This window comes from Oncorhynchus masou, chromosome 30 (assembly GCF_036934945.1).
Source record: "Oncorhynchus masou masou isolate Uvic2021 chromosome 30, UVic_Omas_1.1, whole genome shotgun sequence".
Taxonomy (NCBI): Eukaryota; Metazoa; Chordata; class Actinopteri; order Salmoniformes; family Salmonidae; genus Oncorhynchus; species Oncorhynchus masou.
The window spans coordinates 12,864,384-12,880,234 of record NC_088241.1 but is presented as its reverse complement, the minus strand read 5'-3'; the positions used below and the strand labels follow the sequence as shown (position 1 = coordinate 12,880,234).

The 15,851-nt window shown below is 45.9% G+C and overlaps 1 protein-coding gene across 2 annotated transcripts in view; it reads right to left on the bottom strand.

Annotated features, from left to right (window-relative positions):
* LOC135522066 (E3 ubiquitin-protein ligase znrf2-like) overlaps positions 1-15,851 on the bottom strand; it is a 130,242-nt gene that overhangs the window by 49,471 nt on the left and 64,920 nt on the right. The window contains exon 2 of one of the 2 annotated variants that reach the window (XM_064947984.1): positions 6,575-6,670. The exons of the other annotated variant lie outside the window; for it this stretch is intronic. Within the exon in view, the coding sequence (XP_064804056.1) occupies positions 6,575-6,670 (96 nt within the window). The remainder of the gene's footprint in view (positions 1-6,574; positions 6,671-15,851) is intronic. 2 annotated transcript variants of the gene reach the window in all.

Below are 15,851 nucleotides of genomic sequence, written 5' to 3'. Positions count from 1 at the left end.
TAATTGTGCTGATGTCTCTCTATCTCACTCTCTCTCTACATATTCAGACACAGAAACATACACAGTCTTTACTAAGACTCTAGAGTAAAGTGTATATCTCTCTCTCTCACCCTCCTTGTCTCTCCCTCTCAATTTTCCTTTTCTCTCTCCCTCACTCCCCCTCTATCCCTGTCTCTCTCATACTCTCCCTCACTCCCCCTCTATCCCTGTCTCTCTCATACTCTCCCTCACTCCCCCTCTATCCCTCGCTCTCTCATACTCTCCCTCACTCCCCCTCTATCCCTCGCTCTCTCATACTCTCCCTCACTCCCCCTCTATCCCTCACTCTCTCATACTCTCCCTCACTCCCCCTCTATCCCTCTCTCTCCTGAAACAGAGTCTCGCTAGAGAGGAGTGGAGAGTGCAGAAAGCCTGGAGGACAGCATAGGACACAGTGCTCAGGAAGAGAATGACTGGCTGAAAAGAGTCTGTCTACAGGGGTGCCAGGAAAGGCCAGGACAGGGGGAGAAACCTATTCAGAGAAGGATGAGAGGGCGGGGAGTAAAGAGAGTGAAAGTCATGACTCACCACTCAGTAAAATGGCTTCCCTTACTGGAGAATGTAACACATCTCCGATGACCAGCAGGTTTTGTTTAAACGCTGTTGGGCTGTTTAAAACCTGGGGATTATCTTTAAACAGCAGCACTTGTCCTCTCTGTCAACTGGGTGTGTTTAAAAAGCCCTTCTTCAGGCTGAGGGAGACGAAACAAGCGGTTTAAAGTCCACATGACTGATACATCTGTCTGGGGCTTGACTCATACTTGGTCTCTTGTAATGTAGGTAGGCAGGGCAGAGACTGTGTCACAGACAGCACATAAACACAACCACAATATCAGGAGTGAAGCACACACACACACACCCAAACACACACACACAAAACGGGCTACCACCCCTTAATTCACCCCCCCCCCACTGTGTTTGATGATGGATGTCTTTCCCTCCGTCTTGTTGATGAATGAGAAACCAGGTCGACTGACCTTCAGCCATCATCAGCCCAATGCTGTTCCATCACAGTAGACACAGAGAGACTGCTGCTGCCACTCTTACCCACTCCTGAGCCAAGATGAATGCCTGTTTGACTAGGCTTTTACTGCAAGTCACTGTGGACTGAAGCTCCATGATCCAATAATATAACAGTTATAGAACTGTCCAGAATTTGACCTCTGCTGAAAAAAATAATATTGGCCATATGAGCTGCCAGAGGCATGTGAGAGAACTGCTCAGAGAAGAGAAACAGACACATATTATTGCATCAGAAGTCACTATGTCTCAGTGTTGAATGCACACTGGGCTATGTTGTGTATGTTGAGGAAGTCATGGAGTATACAAGAGCTAACAATACATTTGTGTGATTATTATTAATCTTATCAGTAAACTTCCTGTGCCGACAGAGATGTCTGCCTCGCTTCGCCTTCCTAGGAAACTATGCAGTATTTTTTTTTTTTACGTGTTATTTCTTACATTGGTACCCCAAGTAATCTTAGGTTTTATTACATACAATCGGGAGGAACTACTGGATATAAGAGCAACGTCAACTCACCATCATTATGACCAGGAATACGACTTTCCCAAAGCGGATCCTGTGTTTTTCCCACCACCCAGGACAATGGATCGGATCCCAGCCGGCGAACCAATACGACTTCGCCGTAAAAGGGGCAGATGAAGCGGTCTTCTGGTCAGGCTCCGGAGACGGACACATCGCGCACCACTCCCTAGCATACTACTCACCAATGTCCAGTCTCTTGACAACAAGGTTGATGAAATCCCAGCAAGTGCAGCATTTCAGAGAGACATCCGAGACTGTAATGTTCTTCGCTTCACGGAAACATGGCGCCCTCGAGAGACACTATCGGAGTTGGTACAGCCAGCTGGTTTCTTCACGCATCGCGCCAACAGAAACAAGCATCTTTCTGGTAAGAAGAGGGGCGGGGGGTATGCCTTATGATTAATGAGACGTGGTGTGATCATAACAACATACAGGAACTCAAGTCCTTCTGTTCACCTGACTTAGAATTCCTCACAAACAAATGTCAACCGCATTATCTACCAAGGGAATTATCTTCGAGTATAATCACAGCCGCATATATTCCCCCCCAATTCTACACTTCAAGATTGCTTTGATCACGTGGATTGGGATAAGTTCTGCATTGCGTCAAACAACAACATTGACGAATATGCTGATTCGGTGAGTGAGTTCATTAGCAAGTGCATTGTACACACAGCAACTATTAAAACATTCCCAACCAGAAACCGTGGATTGATGGCAGCATTCGTGTGAAACTGAAAGCGCGAACCACTGCTTTTAACTAGGACAAGGCAGCCAGTGACCGAGTTTGGCTTGGTGGTGGGAACAGCACTCTCACCATAGTCAGTGTGACACGATACGATGAAGGGCCGTTCAGATGTGAGGTCATCAATGGAATCAGCAACGGCACCAGCCAGCCCATTGGCCTCAATGTTAGATGTGAGTATCAGATTATGCAGTACACTGTACATGAATCATACACAACAGACATGGATTGTACCTTGTCATTGAGAGCCAGCCTTCCATGCAATGATGTAACATGCCTATTTTCATTCCAAACCATTCCTCTGTGTACACATGATCCAGATCATTAGTAGACTGTGTTTAGTAGAGCAGGACAGAAACATATTCTAGGTAATGTTTACCAAACACTTCATTGTTGTTGATTTTCCCCCATAGATGGCCCAAGTAACCTCACCATGATGGTAGTTCCTGAGATGACCATAGGACATACCGCCTACAAGACGGGCTCCCAGAAACATGACCGAATACAAACAGTGTAGCTATTCCCTCCGCAAGGCAATCAAACAAGCTAAGTGTCAGTATAGAGACAAAGTAGAGTCGCATTCAACGGCTCAGACACAAGAGGTATGTGGCAGGGTCTACAGTCAATCACGGATTACAAAAAGAAAACCAGCCCCGTCGCGGACCAGGATGTGTTGCTCCCAGACAGACTAAATAACTTTTTTGCCCGCTTTGAGGATAATACAGTGCCACTGACACGGCCCGCTACCAAAACCTGCGGGCTCTCCTTCACTGCAGCCAATGTGAGTAAAACAATTAAACGTGTTAACCCTCGCAAGGCTGCAGGCCCAGACGGCATCCCCAGCCAAGTCTTCAGAGCATGTGCAGACCAGCTGTTTACGGACATATTCAATCAATCCTTATCCCAGTCTGCTGTTCGCACATGCTTCAAGAGGGCCTCCTTTGTTCCTGTTCCCAAGAAAGCAAAGGTAACTGAGCGAAACGACTACCGCACCGTACATGAAGTGCTTTGAGAGACTAGTCAAGGACCATTTCACCTCCACCCTACCTGACACCCTAGACCCACTCCAATTTGCTTACCGCCCCAATAGGTCCACAGATGTCGCAATCTCAACCACACTGCACACTGCCTTAACCCATCTGGACAAGAGGAATACCTATGTGAGAATGCTGTTCATCGACTACAGCTCAGCATTTAACACCATAGTACCCTCCAAACTCCTCATCAAGCTCGAGACCCTGGGTCTCAACCCCGCCCTGTGCAACTGGGTACTGGACTTCCTGACAGGCCGCCCCCAGGTGGTGAGGGTAGGTAACAACATCTCCACCCTGCTGATCCTCAACACTGGGGCCACACAAGGTTGCGTTCTGAGCCCTCTCCTGTACTCCCTGTTTACCCAAGACTGCATGGCCATGCACACCTCCAACTCAATCATCAAGTTTGCAGACGACACTACAGTGGTAGGCTTGATTACCAACAAAGACGAGGGCCCTCGGAGTGTGGTGTCAGGAAAATAACCTCACACTCAACGTCAACAAAACAAAGGAGATGATTGTGGACTTCAGGAAACAGCAGAGGGAACACCCCCCTATCCACATCGACGGGACAGTAGTGGAGAGGGTAGAACGTTTTAAGTTCCTCGGCGTACACATCACAGACAAACTGAATTGGTCCACCCACACAGACAGCATCGTGAAGAAGGTGCAGCAGCGCCTCTTCAACCTCAGGAGGCTGAAGAAATTTGGCTTGTCACCAAAAGCACTCACAAACTTCTACAGATGCACAATCGAGAGCATCCTGTCGGGCTGTATCACCGCCTGGTATGGCAACTGCTCTGCCCACAACCATAATGATCTCCAGAGGGTAATGAGGTCTGCACAACGCATCACCGGGGGCAAACTACCTGCCCTCCAGGACACCTACACCACCCGATGTCACAGGAAGGCCATAAAGATCATCAAGGACAACAACCACCTGAGCCACTGCCTGTTCACCCCGCTATCATTCAGAAGGCGAGGTCAGTACAGGTGCATCAAAGCTGGGACCGAGAGACTGAAAAACAGCTTCTATCTCAAGGCCATCAGACTGTTAAACAGCAACCACTAACATTAAGTGGCTGCTGCCATACATGTAAAAAATGTATCACTATCCACTTTAAACAATGCCACTTAATATAATGTGACAAATAAAATTTGATTTGATTTGAACTTCATCCCAATGGCCCTCTATTCCCTATATAGTACACTACTTTGTGTGTGTGTATATGTGAGTGTGTGTGTGTGTGTGTGTGCGTGTGTATGTGTGTGTGTGTGTGTGTGTGCGTGGTGTGTGGTGTGGTGTGTGTGTGTGTGTGTTTGTGTGTGTTTGTGTGGGGGGGGGGTGTGTGTGGTGTGTGTGTGTGTGTGTGTGTGTGTGAGTGTGTTTGTGCGTTTGTTTTTGTGCATGTGTGTGTTTGTGTGTGTGTGTGTGTGTGTGTGTGTGTGTGTTAGTGTGTGTGTGTGTGTGTGTGTGTGTGTGTGTGTGTGTGTGTGTGTGTGTGTGTGTGTGTGTGTGTGTGTGTGTGTGTGTGTGTGTGTGTGTGTGTGTGTGTGTGTGTGTGTGTGTGTGTGGTGTGTGCCACTCTGTGCTCCAGAAACACACAGTGAGCTTGAGGAAGCAAGAGGAAATTAGCCAGCCCTTTAGGACTGATATGATAGTTCTTAATAAAATAAACACCACTGGACCTTTCTTAATATAAGATGGAGGGCTGAGCTCTGAGTGTGTGTGTGTGTGTGTTGCACTCTGCTTCTTCTCAACCAGGAATGTAAACAGGGCTAAAAGTAAGCTAGGGGGCTCCAACGTTCCCCTCTCACTGCTGTATTCTCGTTTACATCTCCCCTGCAGAGATTACAGTATCAAATACATTACATGTTTTCACTGTCATTCACATAAACACTGTCCACTTCAGACTTGCGACCTGTGCAGTTTGTTTATGAAGACATGGCCCATAAATCAATTGGACCAGTCATCAGAAAGAGATTAAGAAACCAGGGGGAGATGCAATTGATTAGGAATGACTTATACTTCCACTGAGCCCCTACCCAGCCTGTTATGATGTACTTGGCTGTGTGTTGGCACCATAGTAATATGACTTATACTTCCACTGAGCCCCTACCCAGCCTGTTATGATGTACTTGGCTGTGTGTTGTTAGTAATATGATGCACCATAGTAATATGACATATACTTCCACTGAGCCCCTACCCAGCCTGTTATGATGTACTTGGCTGTGTGTTGGCACCATAGTAATATGACTTATACTTCCACTGAGCCCCTACCCAGCCTGTTATGATGTACTTGGCTGTGTGTTGGCACCATAGTAATATGACTTATACTTCCACTGAGCCCCTACCCAGCCTGTTATGATGTACTTGGCTGTGTGTTGGCACCATAGTAATATGACTTATACTTCCACTGAGACCCTACCCAGCCTGTTATGATGTACTTGGCTGTGTGTTGGCACCATAGTAATATGACTTATACTTCCACTGAGCCCCTACCCAGCCTGTTATGATGTACTTGGCTGTGTGTTGGCACCATAGTAATATGACTTATACTTCCACTGAGACCCTACCCAGCCCTGTTATGATGTACTTTGGCTGTGTACTTGGCTGTGTGTTGGCACCATAGTAATATGACTTATACTTCCACTGAGCCCCTACCCAGCCTGTTATGATGTACTTGGCTGTGTGTTGGCACCATAGTAATTTCACTGGGTGTTTATATAGACTGACAATGACTGAAAACGTGCAAAGACTGATTAAGGCATTAAAGCGGCAACACAATGGGAGGCAAATTAAAGTGAGAGAGAGAGAGAGTTTGTGTTATTTTGATAAATTTAGGCAGACAGTATTGGATAGATCAGGAAGTCCAGTGACAGTCCCCTCTGTAACAGATCTGCCATAAAACACTTTGTCTTGCCATTATGATTACACAGACACAGAGCTAACACCTGCCGTGACACTAGTCACATTAGTCACTGAGGGGGAGGAGGAGGGGGAGTCGTTCCAACTGCCAAACATCAGGCAGCTCATTCAGACACTGTCTGACAGCAACCATGTTGCAATAAATTAGCTTGTCAATTAACTCACAGACAGCCAAGACAACGTCTTGTCTGGCAACACACACTAAGCCCTTCCCCTTCACAAGCACCCGTTCAGCAAAGGAGAACAGTCGAGGGGTAGGGGAGTAAAGTGAGCAGTATTACCGTTATAAGTCACTCTGGGTTTGGTCAAGCACATGACGATGTGTAGATCCATCTCATCCGTGGAGACAAACTTGGAGCAGACAGGACACATGAAGCCTGCATGGAGGGAGAAGGGAGGAGGAAAGGAAGACCAAGTGGTAAATATCAGAAATCTAATTCTGTAAAGGGAAATCATTAAGTACCTATGCTGTTACCATAACACAGCATCCCACACCCAAACTCCTCCGCCCAGCCATCACAACATTCTCTCTCTGACGTTACAAACTGAGTTCCCCCTATTACATTCTCCTGCAATTACATTCTATGAGTCACACTCAATAATCTCCCTGCAATATTAACAACAAAGATTAATTAAAATGAAGTGATATTTAACACTGATTACAAAGCTTGTCTTGAAATTATCACTATGATGCAGGAGATTGCAGAGATGCCCTTAAAACTGAGATTATTAATGATTGTGTTTGGTAGCTCTGCACTAAACAGTTGACACTTCTTATGGCTGGGGGACAGTATTGAGTAGCTTGGATTTTATTTTTTTTACCTTTTAACCAGGCAAGTCAGTTAAGAACAAATTCTTATTTTCAATGACGGCCTAGGAACGGTGGGTTAACTGCCTGATTTGTACCTTGTCAGCTCGGGGGTATGAACTTGCAACCTTCTGCTCACTAGTCCAATGCTCTAACCACTAGGCTACCCTGCTGCCGCAATGAATAAGGTGCCCAGAGTAAACTGTCTGCTACTCATTCAAACAAGCAAGATTTCTGGCTCTCACAGACCTTCTTCTTTAAGAGGAACAGTGTCCTCCACTCGTTACCTGTATTAATGTTTGAACTTGTTATCAGTATAAAAGACACCTGTTCACAACCTCAAACAGTCACACTCCAAACTCCACTATGGCCAAGACCAAAGAGCTGTCAAAGGACACCAGAAACAAAATTGTAGACCTGCACCAGGCTGGGAAGACTGAATCTGCAATAGGTAAGCAGCCTGGTTTGAAGAAATCAACTCTGGGAGCAATTATTAGGAAATGGAAGACATACAAGACCACTGATAATCTCCCTCGATCTGGGGCTCCACGCAAGATCTCACCCCGTGGGGTCAAAATGATCACAAGAACAGTGAGCAAAAATCCCAGAACCACAAGGGGGGACCTAGTGAATGGTCTGCAGAGAGCTGGGACCAAAGTAACAAAGCCTACCATCAGTAGCACACTACGCCGCCAGGGACTCAAATACTGCAGTGCCAGACGTGTCCCCCTGCTTAAGCCAGTACATGTCCAGGCCCGTCTGAAGTTTGCTCGAGAGCATTTGGATGATCCAGAAGAAGATTGGGAGAATGTCATATGGTCAGATGAAACCAAAATATAACTTTTTGGTAAAAACTCAACTCGTCGTGTTTGGAGGACAAAGAATGCTGAGTTGCATCCAAAAAACACCATACCTACTGTGAAGCATGGGGGTGGAAACATCATGCTTTGGGACTGTTTTTCTGCAAAGGGACCAGGACGACTGATCCGTGTAAAGGAAAGAATGAATGGGGCCATGCATCGTGAGATTGAGTGAAAACCTCCTTCCATCAGCAAGGGCATTGAAGATGAAACGTGGCTGGGTCTTTCAGCATGACAATGATCCCAAACACACCGCCCGGGCAATGAAGGAGTGGCTTTGTAAGAAGCATTTCAAGGTCCTGGAGTGGCCTAGCCAGTCTCCAGATCTCAACCCCATAGAAAATCTTTGGAGGGAGTTGAAAGTCCGTGTTGCCCAGCAACAGCCCCAAAACATCACTGCTCTAGAGGAGATCTGCATGGAGGAATGGGCCAAAATACCAGCAACAGTGTGTGAAAACCTTGTGAAGACTTGTTTGACCTCTGTCATTGCCAACAAAGGGTATATAACAAAGTATTGAGATAAACTTTTGTTATTGACCAAATACTTATTTTCCCCCATAATTTGCAAATTAATTAATTAAAAATCCTACAATGTGATTTTCAGGAATTTATTTTCTCATTTTGTCTGTCATAGTTGATGTGTACCTATGATGAAAATTACAGGCCTCTCTCATTTTTTAAATTGGGTGAACTTGCATGATTGGTGCTTGACTAAATATTTTTTTGCCCCACTGTATATGTATGCATGTATATCTGTATGTATGTCTGTATGTATGTATGTGAGTGAGTGAGTGAGTGTGTGGGTGTATGTATGTGTGTGTGTATGTATGTGTGAGTGTGTGTATGCGTGAGTGTGTGTGTGTGTATATGTGTGCATGTGTGTGTGTGTGTGTGTGTGTGTGTATGTGTGTGTGAGTGTATGTATGTGTGAGTGTATGTATCTGTGTGTGTGTGTGTGTGTGTGTGTGTATGTATGTATGTATGTATGTATGTATGTATGTATGTATGTATGTATGTATGTATGTATGTATGTATGTATGTGTGAGTGTGTGTATGCGTGAGTGTGTGTGTGTGTATATGTGTGCATGTATGTGTGTGAGTGAGTGAGTGTGTATGATATATGAGTCATCCTGATGTGTGCATGCAAACAGACCCATAGACACATTAACCAGGTTTCCATCTTACCATTTCATGGAGAAGAATTACCTGACGCATTAAAACGACAATCATGTCGGTACAATTTCATACATCTCGAAAGACCATTTGTTTGTTCCACAAGGTGGGATCTTGTGTCGGTAAAATGAATTAGGCGAGAAATGGCATTGGAGATGCCTTTATCCACATATTGATATCATAAACGTCATATCGAAATAAACTCGGAATCGCGGCATGATATGCGCCCACCGTCACAACGTGAAAAAGCATTTCAAGTTCATAAGCAGATGAAATAAGTTATGATGAACTTCACATGGTGGTTAAGTGCATGGTGATCATGTACATTTCCAATCGGCTAAATATGGAGGGTAGGCTATTATTTGACTGCTGTTGACATAATGAACGGTGCTTGGCTGCCAGTTATCAAATAAAATGATTATCATATAACCCCCCCATCCACTATAAGCCAAGTCTTGTCTAGACAGAGAGCCTGAAGAAAAACTAGATTGTGCATGCTTGTGTGACAAAACCATCTGCAGTTGAAATTGTGATTGAAACCTACATAACTTATATATTTTAATTGGTACATGGGAACTTTACTGCAGAAGTCATTTTTGAGTGCACTTCGTCATCACGCAGCCTTTTGTCCACAAGTCAGATTGATGGAAAAACCTCTGGTGGGAAAATGCACATATTGTTTTTACGCAGATTTGAGAATGAAAATCTGTCTCCAATTGGATGGAACCCCAGCTATGGACACACACCAGGATGACTGATGTATTACGAGGATGCACTTTCCAGATTAAGCTTGCTCCATTACCCCCTTTCCTTCGGAAGAGCGTGTCCAATGCTTCTCTATACCTCTATAAGTCTCTCACATCACATGTACACGCCTCTTCAATAGCTACACCGGCGCAATCCCACTTCCGACACCAATGTGTGTGTGTGTGTGCGTCCGGGTATTTTCAGAATAATTTCCTGAAAAATGCCTCTTCATAATATGACTCATCCTGGTGTGTGTGCGTACAAACAGTCACCAGTGTGTGTGTGTGTGTGTGTGTGTGTGTGTGTGTGTAGATATTGGCTGTACTAAATGCTAATCCCTTTCTGTTGGGAGGGTATTGGAGAGGAGAGGAGTGTCCCACTTCCAGGAGGGACTAGAGGAGATAAGAGGTGAGAAAGTCAAAGCTGACCTACTACACAACTCCCTCAGCATAAGCCTCAACAGATCCATTCAAATTGGGAAAGCAATCCTCCTCTGACTAACTGACGGGGTTAACTATCTCTCCTTCGCTCACCTTCCCTCCCTCCATTTAGACACCATGCTGACACCCTGCTGCTCTGGCACAGCAGACGAGGCAGACTCTGACGGGGAGAAGGGCAGCTGTGATCGTCTCTGTGTCTGCCCAGTGCTCACTATAGGGCACACAGAGTAGGGAGGTGTAGCTAGCATGGTATGTCTGCCAACTAGGCCTATAGGGCAGAATGGAGCACAGTGGCACAGTGGGACTGTATGGCCTGTCTGGCCAGCTGTAGGGACTAGCGGTCAGGTCCAGCCAGTCTGGACTCTGGATGTACTGAGTCAACACAGATCATCTAAAGGTAATGCAGAACGTCACATACTAGGTGTTTAGTTTGTCTGTATGACTGTTCACCTGACATCTCCAGCCTTCACAAGAGAAGCTATCTATCTGTCTGACCACATGCAGTGTAATACAAACCCAACACGAATGCTTGCTTGGTGTTAAAGGTAACACTCCTATCTAATGACTGTCCTTTGTGTAAGTGTGTGTGTGTGTGCCAGCGTGGGTGTGTGTGTGTGTTTTTGTGTGTGTGTGTGTGTGTTTTTGTGTGTGTGTGTGTTTTTGTGTGTGTGTGTGCCAGCGTGGGTGTGTGTGTGTGTGTGTGTTTTTGTGTGTGTGTGTGCCAGCGTGGGTGTGTGTGTGTGTGTGTGTTTTTGTGTGTGTGTGTGTCCTCTCTGTGTCTCTGGGTTATTTACTGTAAACCATGGCCACAGGAGGGGAGCAGCTGCATATTAACCAATGACCACATCAACACAGAGCAGGCCAGGGCTAGATCCAGGACCAACTGCCAGAGAACAGCAACTCAAACGTCTTACACCAACACACACAGAGCCCAGTACTCCTACAGGCAACAACCTACATCAAGCCTAACTCAACTCTGCAGGGGGTACAGCTAAATGTACAGATCTGAAGATAAACTGGCATGAACTGTATAGGCCTACAAGCCAGCTACCACGCAGTAGACAGTAACTGTCAGAAAGCCTGCTGTCTGGGAAGGGGAATAATGAGCTCAATTGCACTGGTAATCATGTTCATTTTGTTTCAACATCTGTTTCTATGTCTGTGTGTGAGAGAGAGAGAGAGAGAGAGAGAGAGAGTGAGAGAGAGAAGAGAGTGAGAGAGAGATGTTTACTGTTAATTTTTATTGTTTTTCACTTTATATATTCACTTTATATATTATCTACCTCACTTGCTTTGGCAATGTTAACACATGTTTCCCATGCCAATAAAGCCCTTGAATTGAAATTGAATTGAATTGAATTGAGAGAGAAGAGAGAGAGAGAAGAGAGAGCGAGAGAGAGAAGAGTGAGAGAGAGAAAGAGAAAGAGAGAGAGAGAAGAGAGAGCGAGAGAGAGGAGAAGGGCGTGAGAGAGAGAGAGAGAGAGAGAGAGAGAGAGAGAGAGAGAGAAGAGAGAGAGAGAGAGAGAGAAAGAGAGAGAGAGAAGAGAGAGAGAGAGAGAGAGAAAGAGAGAGAGAAGAGAGAGTGAGAGAGAGAAAGAGGGAGAGAGACAGAGAGAGAAGAGTGAGAGTGAGAGGGAGAGAGAGAGAGAGCGAGAGGGAGAGAGAGCAAGAGAGAAAGAGTGAGAGAGAGAGCGAGAGGGAGAGAGAGCAAGAGAGAAAGAGAAAGAGAGAAGAGAGTGAGAGAGAAAGCAAGAGAGACAGAGAAGACAGAGCAGACTATTTGTAGAATTCTCTCCTCTCCTTGCAGGGAAAGGTTGCACAACATAACATAGCCTTGGCAGCGAGTCTACATCTTTTCTCTGGGTTATTCCATTTCAGGGCTCTGATCTTGCGTCATGCTGCATATAAAAAACATACATTCTCTGATCACGGTGTTGTTTAATTAACTGGAATTAAATTAAATTATAAGTGAATGTTGAGAGAGAGGGACATTTAATTGGAAGGTCTATGGAGGGATGGAGGAGAGCTGAAGTGGAACCTTTATCTTGATAAACAGACTAGAGTTAGTGACATCATCAGAGCAATAACATGAGGTGACAGTTTGACAGTCGGTGGGTTTTCAAGACACCCAAAGTCACGTTACATAGTCAAGATAATCAGCATGATAATAAAGTAATGAAATCATGGCAGGCTATAAAAGACAGAGGTGATATTTCTTATTTTTTTTTTTTTTATTTAACCAGGTAAGCTAGTTGAGAACAAGTTCTCATTTACAATTGCGACCTGGCCAAGATAAAGCAAAGCAGTTCGACACATACAACAACACAGAGTTACACATGGAATAAACAAAACTTACCGTCAATAATGCAGTAGAACAAAAGAAAACAAAAAGTCTATATACAGTGAGTGCAAATGAGGTAAGATAAGGAAATAGATAGGCCATGGTGGCGAAGTAATTACAATATAGCAATTAAACACTGGAATGGTAGATCGGCAGAAGACGAATGTGCAGGTAGAGATACTGGGGTGCAAAGGAGCAAAATAAATAAATAAATACCAGTATGGGGATGAGGTAGGTAGATAGATGGGTTGTTCACAGATGGGCTATGTACAGGTGCAGTGATCTGTAAGCCGCTCTGACAGCTGGTGCTTAAAGCTAGTGAGGGAGATGTGAGTCTCCAGCTTCAGAGATTTTTGCAATTCGTTCCAGTCATGGGCAACAGAGAACTGGAAGGAAAGACGACCAAAGGAGGAATTGGCTTTGAGGGTGACCAGTGAGATATACCTGCTGGAGCGCGTGCTACGAGTGGGTGCTGCTATGGTGACCAGTGAGCTGAGATAAGGCTGGGCTTTACCTAGCAGAGACTTGTAGAACCTGTAGCCAGTGGGTTTGGCGGCGAGTATGAAGCGAGGGCCAGTCAACGAGAGCGTCCTGTTCGCAATGGTGGGTAGTGTATGGGGCTTTGGTGACAAAACGGATGACACTGTGATAGACTGCATCCAGTTTGTTGAGTAGAATGTTGGAGGCTATTTTACAGATGACATCACCGAAGTCGAGGATCGGTAGGATGGTCAGTTTTACGAGGGTATGTTTGGCAGCATGAGTGAAGGTATGCATGACCTTAACGGTGATGACGTTCACACGTCAGCCTGATAGAGCCCATACAGAACGGTAATGAGGAACACCCCCCTGTCCCCTCTTTTACACACATGCTTAGTCGAGGTTACTAAAACATTGATCTCAATATCATATTTGGGAAAATACAAGCAAAGGAACAGAACAGAAAACAAAAGGTGGAAAGTAAAAAACATCCCCAAGCCAATGTTCTCCCAGTCAGTCAGTCCCACGGGAGGAGGAGGAGGAGGAGGAGTGGAGGTTTGCTCAGTGGAGAGGCCAGCTTCCATTAGCAACAGCCAGATAAGGAGAGAAGGAGATGATGAGGAGAGGAGGAGATGGGAAGTAGAGGAGGAGATGAGAGGAGGATCTGGGGAGTGGAGGAGGAGATGGGGAGTAGAGGAGGAGAGGAAAGGAGGAGATAGGGAGTAGAGGAGATGGGGAGTAGAGGAGGAGATGGGGAGTAGAGGAGGAGAGGAGGAGATGGGGAGTAGAGGAGGAGAGGAGGAGAGGAGATGGGCAGTAGAGGAGGAGATGAGAGGAGATGGGGAGTAGAGGAGGTGATTGGGAGTAGAGGAGGAGAGGAGATGGGTAGTAGAGGAGGAGAGGAGAGGAGGAGATGGGGAGAAGAGGAGGGGAGGAGGAGATGGGGAGTAGAGGAGGAGAGGAGGAGAGGAGATGGGGAGTAGAGGAGGAGATGAGAGGAGATGAGGAGTAGAGGAGGAGATGGGGAGTAGAGGAGGAGAGGAGGAGAGGAGATGGGGAGTAGAGGAGGAGAGGAGAGGAGGAGATGGGGAGAAGAGGAGGAGAGGAGGAGATGGGGAGTAGAGGAGGAGCGGAGGAGATGGGGAGTAGAGGAGGAGAGGAGAGGAGGAGATGGGGAGAAGAGGAGGAGAGGGGAGATGGGGAGTAGAGGAGGAGAGGAGAGAAGGAGATGGAGAGTAGAGGAGGATATGAGAGGAGGAGATAGGGAGGAGAGGAGTAGATGAGAGGAGGAGGTGAGGAGCAGAGGAGGAGATGGGGAGAAGAGGAGGAGATAAGAGGAGGAGATAGGGAGGAGAGGAGTAGATGAGAGGAGGAGATGGGGAGTAGAGGAGGAGAAAAGAGGAGGAGATGGGGAGAAGAGGAGGAGAGGGGTAGAGGAGTAGAGGAGGAGAGGAGGAGAGGGGTAGAGGAGGAGAGGAGGAGAGGAGTAGAGGAGGAGAGGTGTAGAGGAGGAGAGGGGTAGAGGAGTAGAGGATGAGAGGAGTAGAGGAGGAGAGGGGTAGAGGAGGAGAGGGTTAGAGGAGGAGAGGGTTAGAGGAGGAGAGGAGTGGAGGAGTAGAGGAGGAGAGGGGTAGAGGAGGAGAGGGGTAGAGGAGTAGAGGAGGAGAGGAGTAGAGGAGGAGAGGGGTAGAGGAGGAGAGGGTTAGAGGAGGAGAGGAGGAGAGGGGTAGAGGAGTAGAGGGGTAGAGGAGGAGAGGAGTAGAGGAGGAGAGGAATAGAGGAGGAGAGGGGTAGAGGAGATGAGGGGTCAGAGGAGATGAGGAGATCAAATCAAATACTTAGTCACGTGCGCTGAATAAAACAGGTGTAGACCTTACAGTGGAATGCTTACTTACGAGCCACTAACCAACAATGCAGTACAGAAAATAATAAAAAATCTAATTAACAAGTAGTTAAAGAGCAACAGTAAAATAACAATAGCAAGACCATATACAGTGCCTTTCAAAAGTATTCACCCCCCTTGGCATTTTTCCTATCTTGTTGCATTACAACCTGTAATTTAGATGTATTTTTATTTGGATTTTATGTAATGGACATACACACAAATAGTCCAAATTGGTGAAGTGAAAATAAAAAAAATAACTTGTTTAAAATGTAAAATAATAATAAAACGGTAAAGTGCATATATATTCACCCCCTTTGTTATGAAGTCCCCAAATAAGATCTGGTGCAAACAATTACCTTCAGAAGTCACAGAATTAGTCAAATAAAGTCCACCTGTGTGCAATCTAAGTGTCACATGATCTGTCACATGATCTCAGTATATATACACCTGTTCTGAAAGGCCCCAGAGTCTGCAACACCACTAAGCAAGGGGCATCATGAAGACCAAGGAGCTCTCCAAACAGGTCAGGGACAAAGTTGTGGAGAAGTACAGATCAGGGTTGGGTTACAAACATCCCACAGAGCACCATTAAATCCATTATTAAAAAATGGAAAGAATATGGCACCACAACAAACCTGCCAAGAGAGAACCGCCCACCAAAACACACTGACCAGGCAAGGAGGGCATTAATCAGAGAGGCAACAAAGAGAGCAAAGATAACCCTGAAGGAGCTGCAAAGCTCCACAGTGGAGATTGGAGTATCTGTTTATATACAGGACCACTTTAAGCCGTACACTCCACAGAGCTGGGCTTTACGGAAGAGT